The 23,156-nt window shown below is 40.2% G+C and overlaps 1 protein-coding gene across 1 annotated transcript in view; it reads left to right on the top strand.

Moving 5' to 3' along the window:
• The window catches only part of lonp2 (lon peptidase 2, peroxisomal), a 29,172-nt gene extending 6,208 nt beyond the window's left edge, over nucleotides 1-22,964 (top strand). Inside the window, exons 7-17 of the mRNA XM_083974009.1 lie at nucleotides 1,748-1,842; nucleotides 3,807-3,925; nucleotides 4,041-4,180; nucleotides 11,933-12,074; nucleotides 12,673-12,823; nucleotides 14,202-14,328; nucleotides 16,393-16,532; nucleotides 19,745-19,830; nucleotides 20,429-20,636; nucleotides 20,771-20,961; nucleotides 21,068-22,964. Coding sequence (XP_083830135.1) covers nucleotides 1,748-1,842; nucleotides 3,807-3,925; nucleotides 4,041-4,180; nucleotides 11,933-12,074; nucleotides 12,673-12,823; nucleotides 14,202-14,328; nucleotides 16,393-16,532; nucleotides 19,745-19,830; nucleotides 20,429-20,636; nucleotides 20,771-20,961; nucleotides 21,068-21,298 — 1,630 coding nt within the window. The 3' untranslated portion in view covers nucleotides 21,299-22,964. The remainder of the gene's footprint in view (nucleotides 1-1,747; nucleotides 1,843-3,806; nucleotides 3,926-4,040; nucleotides 4,181-11,932; nucleotides 12,075-12,672; nucleotides 12,824-14,201; nucleotides 14,329-16,392; nucleotides 16,533-19,744; nucleotides 19,831-20,428; nucleotides 20,637-20,770; nucleotides 20,962-21,067) is intronic.
• The last annotated feature ends 192 nt before the right edge of the window (nucleotides 22,965-23,156 follow it).

Below are 23,156 nucleotides of genomic sequence, written 5' to 3'. Positions count from 1 at the left end.
AATGCCTTTTTTTAATTGAGAAAACGCATGTTAAAAGCACATTCCATTTAGAATGTCCATATAAACGCAAGCAGATCCCCTGATGCCTTCAGCTCCTGGATGAGATCTACAGCTTCTGAGACAACATGGAGCTGCTTGTGTGACAGGATATTGGGTTTTATTAATGTAAAAACATTAATAAAACTATACTGAATCACTGATTTGTTGAACATCAGGCGGTGTTCAACAAATATAGCCTACAAGTAGTTAAATGATAAGATGTAATTCATATCACAGTGGTGTCAGGAAAGACCAATTAGCCAAATATTGTGTTTGTCCAAATATAGGCCTACCTATAACTAGTTACTGCTTGTGTATGTTGATTTAAAAAAGTTGAATTTACATGTATGACATGTGTTTGACCCATTCTGGGTCATATTAGAAGTCAAAGGAAAAATGTTTTTACTGTTCTCAAATGTAAAAATGGGTCACATTGGACCCTGTACATTATTTAAGGATTATATAACCTGATACTGAATACATTTAACATTGTGCTCCTAAAGTAAACTAACAAATGTTAGTGTAGAGCGCCCTTAATAAGCAATGTTCAGCGTTTATGTACATATAGGGAAGTTTAGGTTCACAGCTCCCACATAAAGCATATGATTAGGACTGACTTATTTCACCTGCGCAGTATAGCTGGCTAAGATCCTCTCTCAGAGTAATGCTAAGAAACTGGTAAGCTTCATTATTTTGGTAGATTTTTACTTTTGTCAATGCTTGAAAATGCTCATCTTATCTATCTCATGATGTTACAGTATCTTTATTTCTTACTTCAAATTAGCCATAATGGAATGTTGTGACTGGACTTTATGCTTCTTATGTGAGTCCACCCTACAGATTGAAAGACAATAGATCCCTGTTCATTATTCAAACTGAGAAACAATCCTGAAATATTGCAATCATGTTACAAATAAAGTTGTAGATCACATCCAGGAGCTGAAAACATTGTAGTTTATAAGGACATTCTAAATGGAATGTGCTTTTAACATGCGTTTTCTCAATTAAAAAAAGGCATTTTAAAAACATGTTTATTTCGGATACAAAGTGTGATCTCACTTGTGTCTTTGGATAGATTTATTTGTATGACCCTAAGGTACTTCCATGCCAAAGGGGACCTTTGCATCATGACTTGAAGTCAAAAGTCGCTTAACCTCCCTACTAATAGTCCTATATTTTTCTGGGTTTTTTGTGTGTGATTTCCCTAATGAGTTGGAGCTACAGTATGTTGACAAAAAGTATAAAAGTCAATCAAATAAATTATACACCCAAAGAATAGGGCAATAAAAATTAGAGTTAATTAGAGTTGGAGTTGCTAATTTAAAGAAATGCACATTTGGGGATGCCATAAAAACAGCAAGGGACTGCGTAGTCCTCATGTGAACAGTAAAGGCAGTTCCAGCCACTGTAAATGCCTGGTCGCCTTTGTTTTTCAGCTGGGATCTAGGAATTTACGGGGGCATCTGGTTCACGAACCTCAGATAGAGTAAGGTGACCCGGGAGGTCGGCAAAATAATAGTGGGGGAAAATCCATTTGAAACTTTAGACAAGATCTTGAATCTCTCGGTATTGTACAGTTAGCCAGTGTAGAGTGACCAGTACTGGTATAATCTCATGTTTCTGTTTGGACTAGATGGAGCAAATAAAGAGATAACTGCTCTAAACACTGGAGAAGAGATAAGAGTTAATCGTGTTCTTCTGTATCCAGGTTGAAGAAGATGCCTCAGTCCATGCCTGAGTACGCCCTGACCAGGAACTACTTGGATCTGATGGTGGAGCTGCCGTGGAGCAAAAGCACCAAAGGTAAATAAAGCTACAGATGCCTCAGACACTGTAGAAGATCTCTGACACTCGCACATCTGTAAACACACCTGATGACTGTGATAGTGTGGTGATGACCAATCAGCTTCTGGTGCACTGCAGTTTTCCTTTTGTGTCTGCTGGAGTCCACTGATCAAAGCAGTGCTTAATATAATTAAAAAAAATAAAATAACTGACCACTTAACTGTTCTGTTTGGCTTTAGTCGATTTACAATTTCTACAAATGCTTAAAGCTTTGGTCAGTATTTCTAAATGTATAAAATGACAATGGATAACGTTCATATAATGACTGACTCCATCATACAGGTTTTTCTTAGTACCTGTACAGTATCCTTCTTATTTGTCATTAAACATATACATTTGGACCAGCTGCGTTCATAGTGCCAAACTATATTGCTTATTTATCACGTAACTCTAAATACAGTAACTGCTCATGTTGCTGTTTCAGCTGCAATTGTAAATTGTAAAATATATGATATGTCAGTCATAAAAAAAGATTGTGTCACTCAAGTGACTGTGCCACAGCTCATTGTACTTTAGGCATTATTAGATCTGTCAGCACTTACTTTAAATCCATTAAATCTAATCCCACATCGGTCAGCGCTTTCCTGCATGTCATTCCCCTTCTCTCTGTCTCCCCATTTCCTGTCTCTCTCAACTGTACTGTATCTAATAAAAGGCATGAAAAGCTAAAAAAAAAAAAAAACTTTAAAATCTATTATTTTCTCTGGTTGTTCAGTCAACAGTTTGGTTTCTGTCCGTCAAACAGACCAATGACTGTAAGTCATATATCACTCGTATCTAAATGTGAACCCAAACTCATTTCCATTTGAATTCCACGGTGATCATGTTACCCTGTCAGAAAATACACTGTACATACACTGTGTATGTGGTGGGCAGCCACATAATCACGAGGGCTCACCGCCAAAAGATTTCACAATCTGACTCGTATTGTACTGAGGTTCTCCGTCACCACTTTCCTTTGTGTCTCTGTCTCTGGTGCCCGCAGACTGACCTTGGTACTAAGTAACCTCACAAAAGTGGAGACTCCAGAGTTTGAGGACAGGGTTCAGTTGCAGGATGAAAGTTCAAACTCAGACTATATTCTGCAAAAATATCCTAAATGCTTTGGAGAAATGTTAATAGATACAGCTCTGGAAAAAAATAAGAGACCTTTTTCACAAATGTTTCTTAAAAGCATCTGTACATGTATGACAGTCATTCTTTTCTTTTCTTTTTTAAATACCAACACAAACACAACTCATTCTACTTAATGATGAGGTCATCACCTGAACCACATCTGATTTTATAGGAAGATTATAAAAACCACTGCTGGGATTAAACATTGACATTATCCCACAAAAACTGATTTATAAACTCTTCCTGAGTTAAAATATTCTTGCTGTGTCGTTTAAGGATAATGAACATGTTTTCTTTGCATTATTATTATTCAAGGTCTGAAAAGACTTGATATTTTTTGTTATTTAGACCAGTTTAGTCATTTTCAGCCAATAAAAGCTCTAAATGACAATATTTTTATTTCAATTTTGGGAGAAATGTTGTCGGTAGTTTATAGAATAAAACAAAAACATTTTAATTTAATTTTACTCAAACACATACCTATAGTAAAACCAGAGAAATGGATCATTTTGAAGTGGTCTCTTAATTTTTTCCAGAGCTATATATATATTTTCCACTTCAGACTTTTTGTGTCGATCTTTGTTGCTGTGCCTCACCAGGTATAATTTTTTATTATTATTTTCAACTGTCCACTCTTCTTCTGTTATCAAATTACAGTCACTCCTTCTCCTGTTTCTGCAACTCCCACCTCACTGTTCTCACCGTCTCATCCAGTCTTCACTTAATGTTTTCTCCTTCTTTCTTTAAACCATCCATCTAATCCACATTCACCCCACTCAATACACACACACACACACACTCCTCAGACCGCTTGGACATCCGAGCCGCTCGCACTCTGCTGGACAACGACCACTATGCCATGGACAAGCTGAAGAGACGTGTCCTGGAGTACCTGGCTGTCAGACAGCTGAAGACTTCTCTCAAGGTGCTTCTAGTAGACAGCTCATTAACAGTTACTTAAATATACAAAGTAATTCTGTGTTGTATGAAGCGGCTTCTTCAGTGTCATATACTGTATGTCTGCGCTGCTGTGTCTCTAGGGCCCCATCCTGTGCTTTGTGGGGCCCCCGGGAGTCGGTAAGACCAGCGTGGGACGCTCCATCGCCAGAACTCTGGGCAGAGAGTTTCACCGCATCGCTTTAGGAGGCGTCTGTGATCAATCAGACATCCGAGGACACAGGTAGGCTCTTAAACCAGTAACCATACTCGAGGGCCTTTAACAGCAGACATTGTTTCAATGTACAGTCAGAGACCACTTCTCCAAATTTAGTGGAAAAGTGCTTTCAGACTTCCAGAGTCCTGAGGCATCTGGGGGAAAAAAAATTCAATATTTGCATCTTTGAAAAATGAAACATTTATTGAAGTTGCAGCTCTCTTTTTAATGCCTAAACTCCATCACCACCCAAATCATCGTGTTTTTGAATTGTCCATACTGTACATGTGTCTATTTCTGCACCTGTAGTCAATGATGACCTTTTGGTGATTGAAGTTCAGGATCAGTTTGATGTCACAAAACTTGATCTTGTAAATACGATGCAATGAACACCTTGAGAAAACTTTCAAATTTTGGCATTCAAGTGTTCATTTTCATGTGGAGCTTCAGCCATCATCGTCTTTATGATACAAGAGGTTATAATACTCCATCTGAGCAGCGCTGCTTCTTCAGGACCGACTGGAGACTCAATGACTTGGAAATTGAGGAGGTCTGCAGTAAAAGGGCTGGTGCCGGCTGTCACTTCATTTCCTTGATCCTCTCTACTGCTTTAGACACGGCTCCTTTTACAAGTTAAAAATCAAGTTTGATGCTGAAGTTCAAGTTTCCACATTTTCAAATTGTTCTCGGCCACCAAGTAGATAGCTGTTAATGCTGACATTGGCTGTGCAGCGATAGTAAAACTTGTAAATTGAGAAATCGTAATCTAGTTTCAGCACTTGAATAATTGAGTGTATGATACTGAGCCAATACTGAGCCAAAGGAATATGAGTACATTGTTTTGAAAGTGTGTTGGAGTGCAGGACTCTCTGCTGTTAAGTGGAACACAAGCTTTCATGAGTAGAACATCTGGATTACATTTCAGCCACAATCAATCATCACAGGGCGACTGTAGCTGGGGTGGTAGAGGGGCTCCTCCACTGATCGGTAGGTCAGATCTCCCACTCCTCCAGTTTGCATGTTGAGGTGTCCTTGAGCTAAATATACTAAAGCCCAAATTGCCCCAAATGATTTGCCATCTTTACAGTCTGTGTTTGACAAGCACTATGCACCGATCAAGTGCTGTATCAATGTGTGTGTGACTGACGATGTCCAACAAGTCGAGGTATGAATCTTGTGTACGACTGGAATCATGTCTGGGTGTGAACTCTGGGCTCAGGGCCACGTTTCTTATTACAGGCAGTTCAGTAGTCACCCAGGCCTCCCGGCTCCTCGGGACCTGCAGGGAAGCAGAGTTTGGCTCCCGGTTCACTGAGCCTTGCAACAATTACTGTACGGCAAATAAAACTGCCCCCCAAGTGGGTGGGCTAAATACAGACCCTGCTCCACTGTTGTGGTGCAGCCATAAAACGTCTAATGCTAAGGACAAACATGGTATCTGTATAGAAAAATGGTGGTGCAGTTTCAATTGCCCTCATTGAACAACTGTAAAGCCCCTTTAATTACGTCGCTGTAATATTCAGTGGTCAGACGTCACAACAGTGGTGGACTTCTGTATCGTGTTGCTTAACATGCTGCTTAGAGCTGTACAGAAAAGAAAATTGAATTTGAGCCCACTATGGGTCATAAAATTAATGTAATAACTCATCTATTAGACGATGGAGCCCAAACTTTGTGCAAAATTGTATTTTCGAGTAAATCCGGGATGAAAGTGTGGTATTTTTTTTTCGCATTGGATAATTCAGGCGCACGAATTATACGTCAGCCTGTACACGATTCATCAGCCACTGATATTGGATCCGTCATCCGTCAATCAAACGTCTGAGACACACACACACCGAGCTCGGTCTCGCCCCCAGCTTTGAATATCCCGCCCGCTCGATAACGACCAATCAAATTCGTTTTCCTTACTCGGGTAAACTCGTGCGGCAACTCGTGGAAACTCGGCGCGACAAACAGGACAAACAGCCATTTCTGAACACCTTTAAACTCTCAATCAACAGCTTAAATTACAAATTCAAAGTTAGAATAAATATGATTTGTTAAAATAATAATGAATTTAGATTGTTTAAGCACATGTGGTTATGCATTGAACTAGTGTTTCTATTCCTTCCAGACATCACTTTTCTTGCCGTGCCTGCTACTGTAGCCAAAAACATCAAGGCTACTCGAATAATAACGTGTACAGCGAAGTAGTCGAGTACTTGTATGCATCACTACGCTAGTTTGCAGCACATTATTCTGAAAGAGCAAAGCCCAATGGAGGTGGAACCATGATCAGCCAGTCAGTCAGTAAGTCATGTGGTTGTTGTGGTCCAACCAAAAGAACAAGAGAAGTAAAGAAAACAGAAGAGGGTTAATGCATTTCTTCTCTGTCATTCACGCAGCAGACTGGCACAGGCTCTCTGGGTGTGCTGCTGATATCTTTCCAGTGGGTCTGGAAGTAATTTAAATGACTTATGAATAAAACACACATGTGCATGTTAAGACCGATGAAAGGCAGCAGAGCGTCTACCACAAAATCTTTAGACATTTATAACATTTTTCAGCACATCGGTGATGGAAGCTCAACACTCAGATATGCTCTTTTCAAATTATGGAACATAGTTCTCACATGATGGTAAAGAAAACACACAAATTCAAAGAAACCACTTCAGAGGGGAAAATAAAAATAAAACACTCAGATAAATAATTTATATATATTAATATATATTCTGATTGTATATACATACATACATATGTGTGCATATACATCACATTTCATGAAATAAACGGATATATTTGCTTTATTGGATACAGTTTAAGAGTTTAGCGGTTACTGTAGTCTTACAACTACTCACATACACAACCACGTCTCTGTGCAAACATGTGCTTACACTTATATTCACACATACATTCCTGTGTTTGCCCATGTATCAAGTGAAGGACATCTATCAAAGGTTCAAAGGTTCCTTCATTGTCCCTGCAGGGAAAGTAGTTTGCAGTCTGTGCTGTAAACATACAAACACGTGCATCACACTAACAGAGGAACCGCAAACATTTAGGCTACTAAATACATAAAAGAGAACATCCAGCATGCAGTGAAAGTGAAACTGTGTTATGAGCTGAGAGAAATGGAAATGTGCTGTTAAACACATAAACGGCAGCAGGTACAAAGGAGACATGATGTCCTTTTGTGTCTTCACTACACCTGGTCGGCCTGTGAGTGGAAGTTCAGACTCTGTAAAAGGAGGGTGATGGAGGCGCTTCAGAGGAGAAGTGGCCTCTCTGACCACCTGCCTGTTATAAAGTTCTCACTCTCCTCTTTAACAAGGCTCCATAATCTGTTTATTGTTGGCTAGAAGCAGATTTTCCAACCAGCTAATAATACAGAACATTAAAACGGATTCAGTAAAACAACTGTAAAAAGAGGATCATCATCTCAGGAGATCAATTAAAAAACTAAATGTAGTTTTGGCACAATGTCCAGGTGTCTGTAGCCACTCACTGACTCGATACCAGAACTTTTTTTTCATTATGTTTGTTCCAGAACTGGGAGTTGGACTTGTCTTGTCTTGTCTACAATCACTTCTCCTACGGATGATACGTTTAATATTATATTACAGTCAATTTCTTACGTTTGAACCAATTCCTAATAAATTGTTTTATCATTAAGAATAAACATAGATAATCTTTCTTCTTAACCACTTATCATATTTTAAACAGTAGAATTCATTATTTTCTCTTGAGATAATTTCCATTAATGTTTCACTTTCTTTTTTTTCAATTGCCACTTAAAACCTGAATGTACGACTGCGGTGTGTTATTTACTCACCACATTCTTACCAACAGCATCACTTAGATCTAGTCTTGACTGCTTGTTTTAAGGCTCAGTCTCTGAATACAGACTGTGACACATGGAAATCTTACTTAACAAAATACGGGACCTTTTAAAATCTTCATTCAGAATTTCTGTTCATTCACACAGTCATATCTCCAGCATAGATTAAATCAGAGGATTTATATCTCCAATGAATTTCCTTAAGGAAGGAAGCTTCTTGTTGGGAATAATGAGATGATGATGTCTGTTCAAGGGGGTTATTCTCAAATCTTTTGAAAGAGAGACTTTAGACATCTGGCTGAGCTCCTGAGTAAAGCTTACTTGTGGTTTTTATATAGTTGTAACTACTCTACCTTAACATTTCCCCTCTGTGCTGTCTGATAATAAGTTTGCAGGATTTGTAGATGTAGACAGCCCATTTCCTTCTGCTGTGAAAGATCTTTCAGTTTTATTCTTGGTTACCCGCCGTTCCATTTGAATTAAATTTTTATAGGATCCCATTGTTTTAAAGCATTGATTACAGGTAATATGAGCTGTGCTTTGAAAAGGAATAAAAAAATCCTGGAGAAATATTCAGCCATATAATTTTAACTGTTTCCCAGAGGATCTTAAATCCTTATTTGAATTTGTCAAATCTTACTATTTTGTCTATACTTTCTTTTATTTATCCCAAGGTACTTCACCCTTTTCTCTTCCAAATGCAGACTGCAAACCATAACTCCTGATTTATTTACCTCCACTGGTTCTAAATTCTTCGTAGAGATCTTGGCAATATTTAGGAAACTGATTTACTATGTTGTTCTGGCCCTTTGTCAATTCAATTGTATTTATGTTTGTCCATTTGTTTAGCAGTTTTGAGTTTACAGAGCAGCTCATTTTTATTCTGGGGTAAATAAAGCGTATGATCGAGATCTTATCGTAGCCAGAGATTTTTCCTCCACCTTATTTAGGAGATGATTCATAGCTGCTGTAACCTCTTTAAGGCCATTTAGTGCCAAGGTTTTTCATTCTTTATTCTTTTGCCAGAATGTCCTCTCTTAAAACAGCCTTTACAGTACCTCTTCCTGTAAAATGACATATCTTCTTGATTCTTCTTTAACTTCTTTATTTATTATTAAATTCTGAAAGGACAGAGATGTTAAATCTCCAGATACCTGCACCTTTGTTCATAAAGATGATTAATGCAATGAATGTGACACAGTAGGCTCAAGATAACAACAGTCACATATCTTTATTAAGCAGCATCCATTAACATACAGTCAAATCTTCGTTAGCAGCGACAACCTCAGACAGACTGCTTATCTACTCAGTGCTCAGGAGGAATCTCGGTCCATCTGCTACAGCTCAGCCGTTTCATGTCTTTTTGTGATCATCTCTTCTCAGCCATTCCACAGGATTTCCATTCGATTAACAAAATAAAGATACAGTATTTCCATCAGCATTTATTTTCTCCTCGTTAATGTCGAGCCGCCCCGGGGCAAGAGGCAGCACCCACTCCACCTCACCACTGGGATGGTGTTTTCGTTTCAGTATGCACCTTCCTTCTACCACTAAATTTAGTTGTTTTTCAATTTTTTTTTTCAATTCAATGTTCATTTTAAAAGTAATGTTCTTCCACATCAGTGATGTGGAGGGTCATGGTGCTCTATGGCAGACCTCAGGTGTGCAGTGATGGAGAGCAGCAGCTTCCTGTGGTGGGACAATGATTTGTGAATGGTTGCCTCATAATCAGAGATGTTAACCAGCTACAGTAATTCCTTGAAGCCTTTAGCCCCTTAATATGACATGAGAGAAGCCGCAGAGCAGACCGTTTTCTGACTGTGTGCACTGATGAAGATCTCTGATTAACCCTTTGATCCTCTCGGCTTCAGTCAAATCATCCGTTTTGGGTCACAACTCTATTGAAGTCTTACTCTGTCAGACAATGATGTTTTTTTTCTACTGTAGGACAAATCTCTTGGTACCATAGTCTTGTAAATGCGGAGTATCATTCATGGGGTACATCCTCAGGAGAAATAAAAGCTTTGAAGAGAGAGAGACTCTGTGTTTCCTCTATTGGGAATATAAAGGAAGAGAGCGGCTGTTTTTCTCTATAAGTTGACACTGTATAGGTTGGTGAAAATGGATTCCTGCAGAGGAACATTGAAGTGAAGAGTTGTTGGTACAGAGACGACTTGTCTAGTTCCACTGGTGTAAACAGGTTTGAATGTCACAAATCCTATTTTTTTTGTGAGAAGTCGCAGAAGTCGTGTTGTAAATCTTCAACGTAAAGACCACCAACAGAATCTCCCCAGAACGACCCCCCACTTCAAGAATATTAGTGAAGGTCCCCTGGGGGGGCGGGTGGCCGTGTTGGAGAGTTTTGCATAAAAACCCTAAGCTTTGCTCGGCTGCAAAGTAGAGCGAGGTCACTAATGTCATTTCCTGTCCAAATGTATCAATCAGCTGTAGAAATGAAAAAGTGATTCATAAGTTTTGTCACTCAGCTCTCTTGTGAGTAATGAGTAATGCAATTGTGTGTGTGTGTGTGTGTGTGTGTGTGTGTGTGTGTGTGTGTGTGTGTGTGTGTGTGTGTGTGTGTGTGTGTGTGTGTGTGTGTGTGTGTGTGTGTGTGTGTGTGTGTGTGTGTGTGTGTGTGTGTGTGTGTGTGTGTGTGTGTGTGTGTGTGTGTGTGTGTGTGTGTGTGTGTGCACGTGAGTCTGCACAGAGGTGTACAGGGCAGCAGAGTTCATCTCAGATTGCAGAGCTGATCCTGGTATTTTAAAGGAAGACTAAACAGAGTTGAGACACTTTCTCTGAGCCAGATGAGAAACATGTGTCCGGCATACCAACAGCGGGAGAGCGAGAGATAAAGATGAAAGTTCTTTAACGGTCAATTTACAATTTGTTCAACTTAAAAAAGAAAATTCTCTCTGAAAAAATAGACAACTCCAGTAGTTTCATATTTAGGGTTTTGTGGTTGTTCTTTTCTGTATTTTCTTTGTTGTTTTCTTTTTGTTTTCTTTCTTTGAACCTCAGGAGCTGCACATTTCATGCCTTCAGCTTATAAACACTTGAAGCTTGCTTGCATTAGGTAATTTGCCACAGAGAACATTAGCTCGTCTTTTCATATGAACTCCAGACAGTGTCCACAGCAAGAGTGGCCCCTTATTTAAATGCAGCAAGCTCCTGCACACTGTCTTAACCTGCATAGTCAGTGGTTCAATTGGTTTTTGTAAGGAGCGGGAGCCCTTTTTCACTTACAGTGTTCAATATCCCTCAAAACATTTTTATTTACCTTGCACCATTGGTTTATGCATATCTTATCAACTCTCAATAAACAAGCGGAACGGATTCAATGATGAAGCTCTAACACAGCGCTGAGTGAACAGACTGATCTACAGATTTTTGACATGGTAAAAGTGGTGGGGTCTAAATTAATGATTTATGATTAATGATAAGTCGTATAATGGTAGCTAGCTACACCCATGATTATTATAAAACACCGCACTGGTCTTCTCCGACGCACCTGTCTGCCTTTAAAGGTAAGCCTTTAGAAGTTGCAGCAAGCAAAAGGAGATTGAGTGTCTGACACCTTCTCACCCACAAGATATTTGACGTCATCCTTCTTCCTCACCCTCAAATATTCCCCTCCTTCTAGTTGTGCGTGATGGAAACAAGGCGAACTTGTCACTCACTCTGATCACACCTGGGCTCAGGCGGATGTTGTACGGACTTCCTGTTAGGGTGCTGACAGGGTAAAGTCTGTTTAATGTCTGTATCAGCGGCCTGCTCTGCTCTCCCACATCTGCTCTTTCCCATACCACGACCCCTTGTGATCGTGGGTCGATACGTTCATGTGCTAAGGCGCTAATTGTGTCTTATTTTGTTGTCGCCAGGAGAGTTAAGTGTTTTTGACAGTGGTGTGGAAACATTTACACAGTAGATCCAACTCTTCCTGCCTGTGTGTGTGTCTCCAGACGCACATATGTAGGCAGCATGCCCGGCCGCATCATCAACGGCCTGAAGACCGTGGGTGTGAATAATCCTGTCTTCCTCCTGGACGAAGTGGACAAACTGGGGAAAAGTCTTCAAGGAGACCCCGCGGCCGCCCTGCTGGAGGTCAGTGTGTGTCTCTGTCAGATTACCTGTGGAGTCGGGTCACAAGTTAAATCCCAAAGCAAATGGAGAAGCTGAATTGTTGCTGTTTAACTAGGCTAGAATTGCTAATAAGCATTTGTTCTGCTTCCTTAATGAGCTTTTTTTTTTTTTTTTTTTGTAATTTTATCCACCAAGGAGATTTTGTTTTCACCTCTTTGTGTTTCTTGGATAGCAGGATTGAGCTGAAAAGTACAGATCAGAATTTTTAGAAAGTACGAGGCGGGGCCAAGAGAGTCTATTGATGCAGATCCAGGATTTTTTCATTTCATTCCTTAACAATGTGATTTTTTTTTTTTTTTGTCAAATTCTAAGAAAATAATGTTTGGGCTTTACATGTAAGAAAAAAATCAAACCTATTAATAGTGCTGAGATGTGTCACTTTGCAACATGGTTTGGATTCAGATCATTATCTGGATCTGACAGACATCTGCAGGGTTGAGTACCAGTCTAGTTGTTTTTGTGCTTTTGTTTTCTTCTGTTTCTAAACAAATGAAATTTAGCGTGATTAAACATTTAAAACGCACATTGAAACAAAAACCTTGTCCACATGTTCCCTAAGGTCCTGGACCCGGAGCAGAACCACAGCTTCACAGACCATTACCTCAACGTGGCCTTTGACCTCTCCCAAGTGCTCTTTATTGCCACCGCTAACACCACGGCAACCATTCCCCCGGCCCTGCTGGACAGGATGGAGGTGCTGCAGGTACCAGGTGAGTTCACACGCTCCGAGGAATCGTCCCTGACAGTTTCCATTTGATCTCAAAAGACAAACACTTTGTGACGCCACTATCACAACTGATTGAATTTGCTGCTTTGTAGCAAGGGAACACATGAAACAGCTCCATGTCCAATCACACACAAATGTGTGTTCACACAGTTGTCGAAAACAGAAATAAAACAAAAAAGTCTGTAAAAGAATGAGAGAAGATGTGGAAATATGAAAAGGAATTAATACATATGTTCATCTGTTTGCTTATTTATATATTTTACATTCCTTTTTTTCTGTCATTCATTTATTTTTGGTTATTCTATTTTCTGTATTCATTTCAGCATTGATTTTACTTTTCACTATTGCTTTTATTATTATGAAATATTATATAACAGTCCTGTCGTTAGATCACGTCCCATGCGGGCTCCAAGCGCCAAGCAGGCGATTGCTGGTTTAACTCCAGACTGGGCTGATCTTTTCTGCATGTCATTCCCCCCTTGTTTTTCTGTCTGTCTTTTCTGTCTTGTCTAAATAAAAGCAAAAATGTCCCAAAATATTTTTAAACAAAGAAACCAAAATGATTCCTCACTATATTTCCACATTTATTTGATTTTCTTTATAGAGATTTATTGTTTTTATTCTATTTAATGACTCCATAACTGATGAAAGGACATAAATGCAATATACTAAATGCACAATACTGACATAATTAACACATTTGAGTGACAAATAATTTTAATGCCTTCTAATTAGTATTTTTTAGTCTGTCTCTTAAAGTTTTTATTTTTATTTTTATTTTTTTATTTTTTATACATGTTCTTTGCTCTCTGGTCTGTAGCTGTCAGTCTGATTACCCGACAAATCATAACTTACATTATTTAATCACCTGCAAGCAAGCAAAGGTATTTTTCTGGAAGCTTTTATTGTTCTTTTTGTGTTGTGCTGTATAACTCACTGTAACACACACATCTTTTAGCTGCTAACTCATCTCCCAACTGCAGTGTCCTTAAGAGTTGAGCTGAATTGTTTTCACATGGAAGTTGATGAAGGACGTAAGACGTAACCGGAATAAACCATTAAATTCCCCCCCAATTTTACACATCGCAGTCTGTTTAGTTTACAGGTGTTTAGTAGCGCAGTGGCAGATGTGAGAAAGAGTTGCGTTTCTGTGGCTCCAGAGGGAGCTGTGTGAAGTCAACAGCCACTTCTTTAACACAACATCCCCAAATCTCAGACAGAGCTGTAGATGATCGTGTTTCGATTGTGGGATACTGTGAAGAAGAGGATGGATGAACACAAAAGAGCGGACGCACTTATCTCTTTCATCAACTGGAGAGTCTTACATGTTTTTTGTTTGTTTACTATGTTTGTTGTCTCAGGCTACACACAGGAAGAGAAGGTGGAGATAGCTCATCGCCACTTGATCCCAAACCAGCTGGAGCAGCACGGATTAACGCCTCAACAGCTGCATATACCACAAGACACCACACAGGACATAATTAGCAGGTAATCACACACACACATACACACACATGTAACAAAACTTAAGAAAATGTTGTTGTATACTGAACAATGACAATAAAGTCTTATCTTATTTAAAATAACAAAACCTAGGCTCTATTTAGACATTTTCAGGAGTTATTTGAGATTTCTGCCACATATGAGTTTGATTCCCCATCCCTCCACTAAAGGAGGTCGGGCGAATATACTACAAACAATGTAATGGGCCACTTGACTCCTGATCATGTGACAGTTGTGGCTGAATTGTGTGTTTCTGCATCGTCACAGTGACATTACAGTGCAGCCCAGAGTTCATCCTCATGACTTAGACTTGTCTCCTCTTCATGTAGTTTATTGTGGACATCTGCTGTGTGGGAATATAAACCTCTTCCTGTGTAGATAGGGTTTATTAAGAGCTGTCAACTGGTGTGATATACAGTGTTCTGCTGAGCACGTACTGTATATCTCTCTCTTAAGCAAAAAAAAAAACACACAACAGTGAGCATTTCACAAAGCTGAATTCATCCAATTGATTTGGACGTTACCGTGTGTTCACCGCTGAGACTCTGCTACATTTGGCCGGTGAAGCTCAGGCGCAGTGCGCTGTGTGCAGCAGATAGCTGCTTAGGCTGACAGCTCCCATCTGAGGTTAACCTGGAATTCCACTTCTGGTCATCATAGCGTATCATTAAGTTGTCAAGTGGTCCTGTTGGTATTTGTCTTGAATGTTGACCTGTACTTCTCTGGCTGTGTGACCTTTTGACTAGAGAGCACATCCCTCGGCCACATGTTTTTCTGTTCAGCCGCCAGTCTCTCTAAGAACGAGTCTGCTTCCTCTCTTCTCTTTCTGTCAATCAAGCTCATTGATTAATCACTTGATCTTTCCAGCACCGGTCTATTAATAGTACTCTCCCCCCTACCTCTCTAAATGGCCTCATCATCAAACTGCCTGGCCGTTAGCTGCGATGCGAAGGCCTGTGGCCCTTTCACATGGTAAACATTATCCTGTCTGCAGACCTGCACAGCTCCCCAAACCACTCACTGCACTCCAGTCTGGTTCCTATAGAAACGGTCAAAAGCACACATCCTCAGAGGGATGCTCCTTATTGGACCAGCTTTAAAAAACAAAAAAGTGGAAAAACCTGGGGTAAGGAAAGAGAAGAGGATTCAGTGTCAGTCTCATCCTCACACATTACTAAATACTAGTAGTACTAATAACCATTACACCAGAAATGCCAGCTCTGGATACCTGATACCTCCAACTCCGAGAACTAATCTACTCAAACACTCAGTTGTCTACTGAACAATAATGTCCTGGAACTCTTTACCTCCTCACGTATCTCGCTCACAAAACAAATTAACTTTTAAAAAACGACTTAAGGCTCACCTAATGCAGCAGACCATATGACTGGGAAATGGTTATTGATATTGAAATTAGTAGAATTATTAGTGCTATTATAGTGTATTAGTATAATTATAGTGTTATTAATAAATTATGATATTATGCATATATAATTGTGTAGTTATGCTAGGAATGTATGACTGTTTTGTATTTTGTATTATGTTTTGGATGTTATCACTTTATAGACCCCAGGAAGATTAGTGGTCGCCAAGGCGGCAGCTAATGGGGATCCATCCAGTAAATAATAAACACAGTTGGAGATATTTTCCAGCCAAGAGTTTATGTTTTAAGTTAATTGATTCAGCTTCTTCTGAGTTGATGATGTCTATTTTTTCTTCTTTTTTAGTAGTATAATGATGACTGATCCAGATCCTTGTGATTGTCAGACACAAGAAGAGTCACAGAACATATTAAGGCCCCTTCAGGTTTTTCGCACAAAGATTTAAATTTACGTTTAATACAGATCAATTAGAAAACATCAGTTGCAAAAGTTGCAATTTTACCTATTTTTAAAGTAAATCTGGGTTGTGAAGCCTGTGTTAAGCCGGTGTGGTTGTGGCGGAGTTCACCGAGCAGGAGAAGCCGCACTATCAGTGAAACCTCATCTCACTTTCACCAAATTTAATCCATGTGTTATTTGTTTGTGCGCCTATGTTTGTTTTGTAAAGGTACACCCGAGAGGCAGGTGTGCGCTCTCTGGAGAGGAAGATCGGGGCGATCTGCAGGGCCGTGGCTGTGAAGGTCGCTGAAGGTCACAGAGTCACTAAGACTGACACTTTGATCCCAGAGGGCCCAGTGGAGCCGGGAGGTGAGAATCTGAGCCCTTTGGTTTTTTTTTTATTCTGGTGGGGCAAGGGGGTTAAAGATCAATCTTTTGCTGATCGAAAACGGAAAGATAGCTTACAAAAAGAGTAATTTGTTATAATCACTCACCAAACCTATTTTTTTTTATCAGATCACGCACAAAGACAATCGAAACAAAAACACCACTGAGAATTCAAAACCAGTAATAAAGCATTAACTAAAGGCATTTAATGTTCGCTAAATAAATATCCACAACTCAGTAACAGTTACAGTAATGCCCACTGTAAATACTTGTAGGCTATAAACTAACAACTGTCAGGATCGGGCTCTTGCAAACAGTAAAAGTTGAGAAGGACAAAAAGCATAAAGTCAAATGAAAAACACATTACGGTGTAACTGCAGCATATCTGCAAAATCAAAGTCAAAAAGTTTTATTCATTCAGTCTTGAACTCCAGACTTCCCACCGTGAAAAAAACACTTTTCATCAGCGGTGACAAGAAAAACACTTTATGTGAACAGGCAAAAAAAGTGGAGTAGAAGCAGGCTCAGGGCGATCAGCCATCTGCCTCCACCTTACAACAACAGTGCTGCCCACCGCGGACTCACATGAAGGCACTTAACTTTTCAAACTCTGATTTACTAAAGGTTTATGTGTGTAAAAATGTGTACAAACTTGATATCACATGCAAACAAATGTGAGCTTACTTACTTAGCCATCTGAAAACGAGCTGAATGACTCCGTCCAAACTCTCAGTGGTGGAAATAATTACAACTCGCAACAAGCAGGCAAAATTAGCACTCTTTAGTTAGTAAATCAGGCCCTTAGTTATTTCATTTTTTTTGAAATAGGGATACTTGCCAATTAAGAATTTCATCATGTGGTCTAAACTGCTGTATTTAATATATTTCTTTGTTCATTTATTTGTTCATTGCACGACAACCATTTTCTTACAGTGAGTCTTGAGAAAGAGACTGAGTGGCTGAGACATAGAGAGAGAGAGAGAGAGAGAGAGAGAGAGAGAGAGAGAGAGAGAGAGAGAGAGAGAGAGAGAGAGAGAGAGAGAGAGAGAGAGAGAGAGAGAGAGAGAGAGAGAGAGAGAGAGAGAGAGAGAGAGAGAGGGACTGTGATAAAGAAGGAGGTTTCACCGAGGTGTAAAGGTGTAAAGTTATGATAATAATAGTAACTATTAGCCGTACCAGCAGAGGTCATGTTGGCAGAAGGTGGTTGCAGCTTCGGTTTCAGACCCTGGGTGCAGAAAGGCCAGAGTGCAGAGAGCAAGAGGAGGAGAAACAGAGGGAATACAGGAAAAAGAAGAAAAAAAATCTAGAGAGAAAGGGGGACACATGGACATCTGGACACATGTGCTTTTGTTAAACTGATTTACAGAGACTGAGGCCGCCAGTGGTGGAACAGTGACAGGTTCAAGGCCTGAAATAGTAAAAGAATAAGGTTTTTGATTTGATTGATTTATTCGTCCATTTGACAAAACATAATACAATAATAGTATCAATACAAAACAAGCAGAACCATCATTTAATAATACTAATTAACTTACTTTATCCACAGGAAACACACGACTGCCACTTCACAACAGTTACAGCTGTACAGTTAAAGTGTGGCACAAGGTGGTGCTAGTGAGATTAAATGGAGATCAATTGATGAGAGTGAAACGTGTGCAGCATTAAATCTCCCGCAGTGTGTTCATTGACCTTGACCCAGCCTTCATGGAGCTGCTCTGTTGAATGAAGTCTGTTCTGACATGTTTCCTCTTTAAGTCGACGGTTTGTGTGATTAGTACGAGTACAACACGATGCGTATCAGTAGCTGAGTGATGAGCTGGATAATGTGCAGCCATCTGGTCCGTATTAGAAAATAAACTCTGCAGAGTCTTGGTTGGATTTGAGCTCATTATGTCCCGCTCATCTTCATCGTAGTTTTAGTCGTGTTTATTTGTCTGCAGGATTCAGATGTTTCTCCAGGTGAAGAGTAAAAAAAAGAAAAAATGGAAAAGAAAACTGATATGAAAGTGATATGAGGATGAGTGGAGCTGGTTTAGTAGAAGAGGAAAAGAGAGAGATAAACAGAAAAGTGAGGATATGAAAGGGATCAGTGCTGCTGTAGAAAGGCCCCTGTGTGTTGCCAGGTAACAGATGCGAACAACACGCAGCAGCAAAAACATTTGTTTATGTGTGTGTGTGTGTGTTTATATATTTGTCCTTGTGCATGTGTTTAGCATTTAGCCACAGGGCAGCAGTGAGTCTGATGCTGTTTGTGTTTGTGTTTGTATTTGTTCTGTTGTTTGATGTGACTCCATGTTTTAGTTTCTCTGTGTCTGCGTAATGTCAGCGCATTCAGATTCACACCTGTACGGCCACATCTGCATCTGCTGCAGCTGCCTCAGCCTCTGTTTGTCTTTCTTCTCCTATGTTTGTTTGGACGTTGCTTTCTTGTTTTATTCTTCTTTCCTTGCATACTTCTTCTTGGTATGCCTCTTTCTTTCTTTCTTTCTTTCTTTCTTTCTTTCTTTCTTTCTTTCTTTCTTTCTTTCTTTCTTTCTTTCTTTCTTTCTTTCTTTCTTTCTTTCCTTTTTTGTATCTTTCTTTCTTTGTATCTTTCTTTGTATCTTTCTTTCTACGTATCTTTCTTTCCTCTTTCTTTCTACGTATCTTTCTTTGTATCTTTCTTTCTACGTATCTTTCTTTCCTCTTTCTTTCTACGTATCTTTCTTTGTATCTTTCTTTCTACGTATCTTTCTTTGTATCTTTCTTTCTACGTATCTTTCTTTCTTTCTTTCCTCTTTCTTTCTTTGTATCTTTCTTTCTACGTATCTTTCTTTCTTTCGTTCTTTGTATCTTTCTTTCTTTCCTCTTACTTTCATTGTATCTTTCTTTCTATGTATGTATGTTTCTTTCTTTCTTTCTTTCTTTGTATCTTTCTTTCTTTCTCTCTCTCTTTTCTCTTCCTCCCTCCTCCTGTGTATTTATCCACTACAGTAACCTGATTGTTCCTCAAACTTCACCTGTATTTACTGTACTGCTCTTTACAGACATGATGTTGATGGTGTGTGTGTGTGTGTGTGTGTGTGTGTGTGTGTGTGTGTGTGTGTGTGTGTGTGTGTGTGTGTGTGTGTGTGTGTGTGTGTGTGTGTTTGTGTGTGTGTGTGTGTGTGTGTGTGTGTGTGTGTGTGTGTGTGTGTGTGTGTGTGTGTGTTTAGACAAGGCGGCGCCTCCAGAAATGCCCATTGTGATCGACCACGTCGCCCTAAAAGACATCCTGGGACATCCGTTGTTTGAAATGGAGGTGAGCAGGACGGAGAGAGAGGAGGAGGAGAGGGGAGAGATGGGTGGGACGACGGACTGACTTATGATTCTACAGAGAGTCATAATGATGTTGGAGGTGGACGACAGAAACCTGTGTGTTTGTGTGTGTGTGTGTGTGTGAGCGGTGGTCTTTATCACGGCTCGACAACGTGAAGGCAGCATGTGAAGACGTCTCATGGCTCCTCACCAGCTGCTCTTCATAAAGTCACAGCAGTTAAAACAGCACCTGAGCGGTCATCATATCTTATGAGATGAACTAAGATCTACTGTCTCTCAGTGGGAGTTTACTTTTTCCCTTCTGTGATTTTTTTTCTCTTCTCGTCTTTTCCATCTCTCCTTCCCTTTGTTTTCCTCCCCCTACGCTTCTCATCCTCTCCTTCATGCATTTTCCATCCTCTCTCTCCCTCTGCCTCCTTCTCTACAGGTCATGTTGGCCGTATGTTTCACATTCATTCCTGCATTTTTGAAGTCTTGAAGTCTTTGTGTCTTCTAACCAAATACTGCTTTACAGATGTTTTGTGTGTGTGTGTGTGTGTGTGTGTGTGTGTGTGTGTGTGTGTGTGTGTGTGTGTTGGTAGGTGTCTGAGCGGTTTACGCTCCCAGGTGTTGCTCTGGGATTGGCCTGGACCCCGCTCGGTGGGGAGATAATGTTTGTGGAGGCCAGTAGGATGGAGGGAGAGGGTCAGCTCACTTTGACCGGTCAGTTGGGAGACGTGATGAAAGAGTCCGCCCATCTGGCCATCAGTTGGCTCCGAGCAAACGCTAGGACGTACCAGCTCACCAACAGTGAGTTCATACTATGAAGAGCTTCACAGAAACACAAATAAGCTGCCGCCACTAAGGACTGTGAAGTGGAGAGGCTGATTGTCACTCTCTGATTGAGTCCATGTGTGTGTGTGTGTGTGTGTGTGTCTGAGCAGTGGTGGGGGCTCCAGATCCTTTGGAGGGGACCGACATCCATCTTCACTTCCCCGCCGGAGCCGTCACCAAGGATGGCCCCTCTGCAGGCGTTACCATAGTAACCTGCCTGGCCTCGCTGTTTAGCGGCCGTCTGGTCAGATCAGACATCGCCATGACAGGAGAGATCACGTTAAGAGGCCTGGTGCTGCCGGTGAGTCGTCACATTCAACACACACACACACACAATGCGCAATAAGCAGTACAGTAAATCCACAGTCGGCTGTTTTTAAATGACCCGATTGGTCCGTCCTCCTCAGGTGGGCGGGATCAAGGACAAAGTCCTGGCGGCGTACAGGGCAGGAGTGAAGTGCGTCATCCTCCCCAAACGCAACGAGAAGGACCTGGAGGAGCTTCCAGCCAACATCCGAGCCGACCTGGACTTTGTCACCGCCAGAAACCTGGACGAGGTGCTGAACGCCGCCTTCGACGGAGGCTTTCAGGGGACGGCCAGCACACACACACCCCCACAGCTGACCAGTAAACTGTAACACACACACACACACACCGACAGGGAGAGTGTGACGTTAGAAAGTGTCCCTGGATACTTTCTCCTAGAGGAGAGTGTGGCTTATCCTTCAGTGAGAGTCTAATATGTTTGTGCTGATTTGCAGTGATGCGAGTAAATGGGATGTTAATTCTGAGGGAAACCTTATTTTCACATGTTTTGATACATTCCTGGCAACCGCTGGACATCTGTCAACGTTAGGAGCTTATATTACATTATAAGTGTCTGACAACAGCATTATTATTTTCATTCCTCCAGATACAGACACTTGTGTTACAGAATAAGATTATTTCATTTTCAGAGACACTATTGACAAAAAAACAGTCATTCTAGTGTCTGTATGTCATTTCCAAACAAAATCATGGGGAAATAAGGCACAGAAAAATCCTAATAATGAGGTTAAAATAAGGTTCTTTACAGGTGAGTTTTTCATATTCAGATTAGTTTCATATTAGCAAGATAATTTGAATAAAATGAAGCGGTGATTTAAGTGCACACATGTGTGGACAGAGCACAGGGACTAACCTTGTCATTACAGCAGTTTATTTGTTGATGTGTATTAGCACAGGGCCACTCACATCACTGCTATTTGTTGTCATTTAGCCTCTACTGGCGGCTGCTTTATTGCACATTAACATTACATTAGCAGCACTGCCGCAAAGGTGTGAGCTCATTAATACAGCAATGCTGTTGAGACGTGCTCAGATACCAAGAGTCTGTTCTGTGATCGGTTGAAATTGGTAAATATTTAACTAGTTTCTGTAACTTTCAGGTTTTGAAATTCATAATCAAAGGAAACTCTATGAGAACTAATCACAGCTGTAGTTAGTTTGATGTTGAAGTTGTAGCTGGTTGTGTTGTCTCCTCACTTCCCACACTGAAGCTCTGACTACATGAGGTTTGGATAAAAAACGCATTTGGCCCAGTATTCTCATTGCAACAGAATCTTAATCCAAACTGATGTTTCAGGCTGAATGAGTCAGATTCAGTTAGTGTCTGGAAACCATGATGGAGTTGTATGGAGACAATGTGCTGACTTTATTTCATCACTGTGTGACCATCATTGAAAGATTGATTAATTACTTTTCATCTAATCTCTTCGTTACCAGTCAAAGCTGCCTTTTCCCAGTCACTCTGAACTTATCCTGCAGTATCAGTGCAGTATGTGGATGATCAACACTACCTGTAAAGGCTGCTGCTTAGTGCATCAACCACCACTGTTTTTTTATTTACCTAACAGTGTTCATTATATTTTACTGATATTTTTGACTTACAAATGTGTCTTCAAATTTAAAGTCAGGATTTTAGTTCATGTTTGTTGATTTTTTTTTTAAATTTCACATCAGGGTGGTTGGGATCTCCCATGATGCACTGTGCTCATGCAGCCTGTAGATAAGAGGCACACTGACTTATAGGCAGGTCTGTCTGAAATCTGTGTCCTGTGACTCATCACTAACCACGAGACTGTGATTATGCTGATGTACTGACTAGCGCTTGGATTGCAATTCATTAACATGAATGATGGACAGTGTAGCGAAAGTAATGTTTTTTTTTTCAATGTAATATGGTGATTTCATACAGAGATGCACTTGTGTCGTATTAGACAAGTTTAAAAAATGAGAGTTGAATTAAACATGCTTGAAATCCTTCATTCCTTCAGACCTTCTTGTATTAAACACACACATGGATATAATTGTATCAGCATGCGTGTTTGTGTACATGCAGCTCAACTTAATCCACCCTGAAGCAGACAAAAGATTTACAACCATGTTCCAGAGATCTGTCTATCGTTTTTTTTTGTGTGTGTTTTTCTTTCCTCTTCTGCCCCCTAATGTGAAACA

This window comes from Trachurus trachurus, assembly GCF_905171665.1.
Source record: "Trachurus trachurus genome assembly, chromosome: 6".
NCBI classification, from domain to species: Eukaryota; Metazoa; Chordata; class Actinopteri; order Carangiformes; family Carangidae; genus Trachurus; species Trachurus trachurus.
Note: the sequence above shows the minus strand (reverse complement) of the source record. Positions and strands in the feature narration are given on the sequence as shown.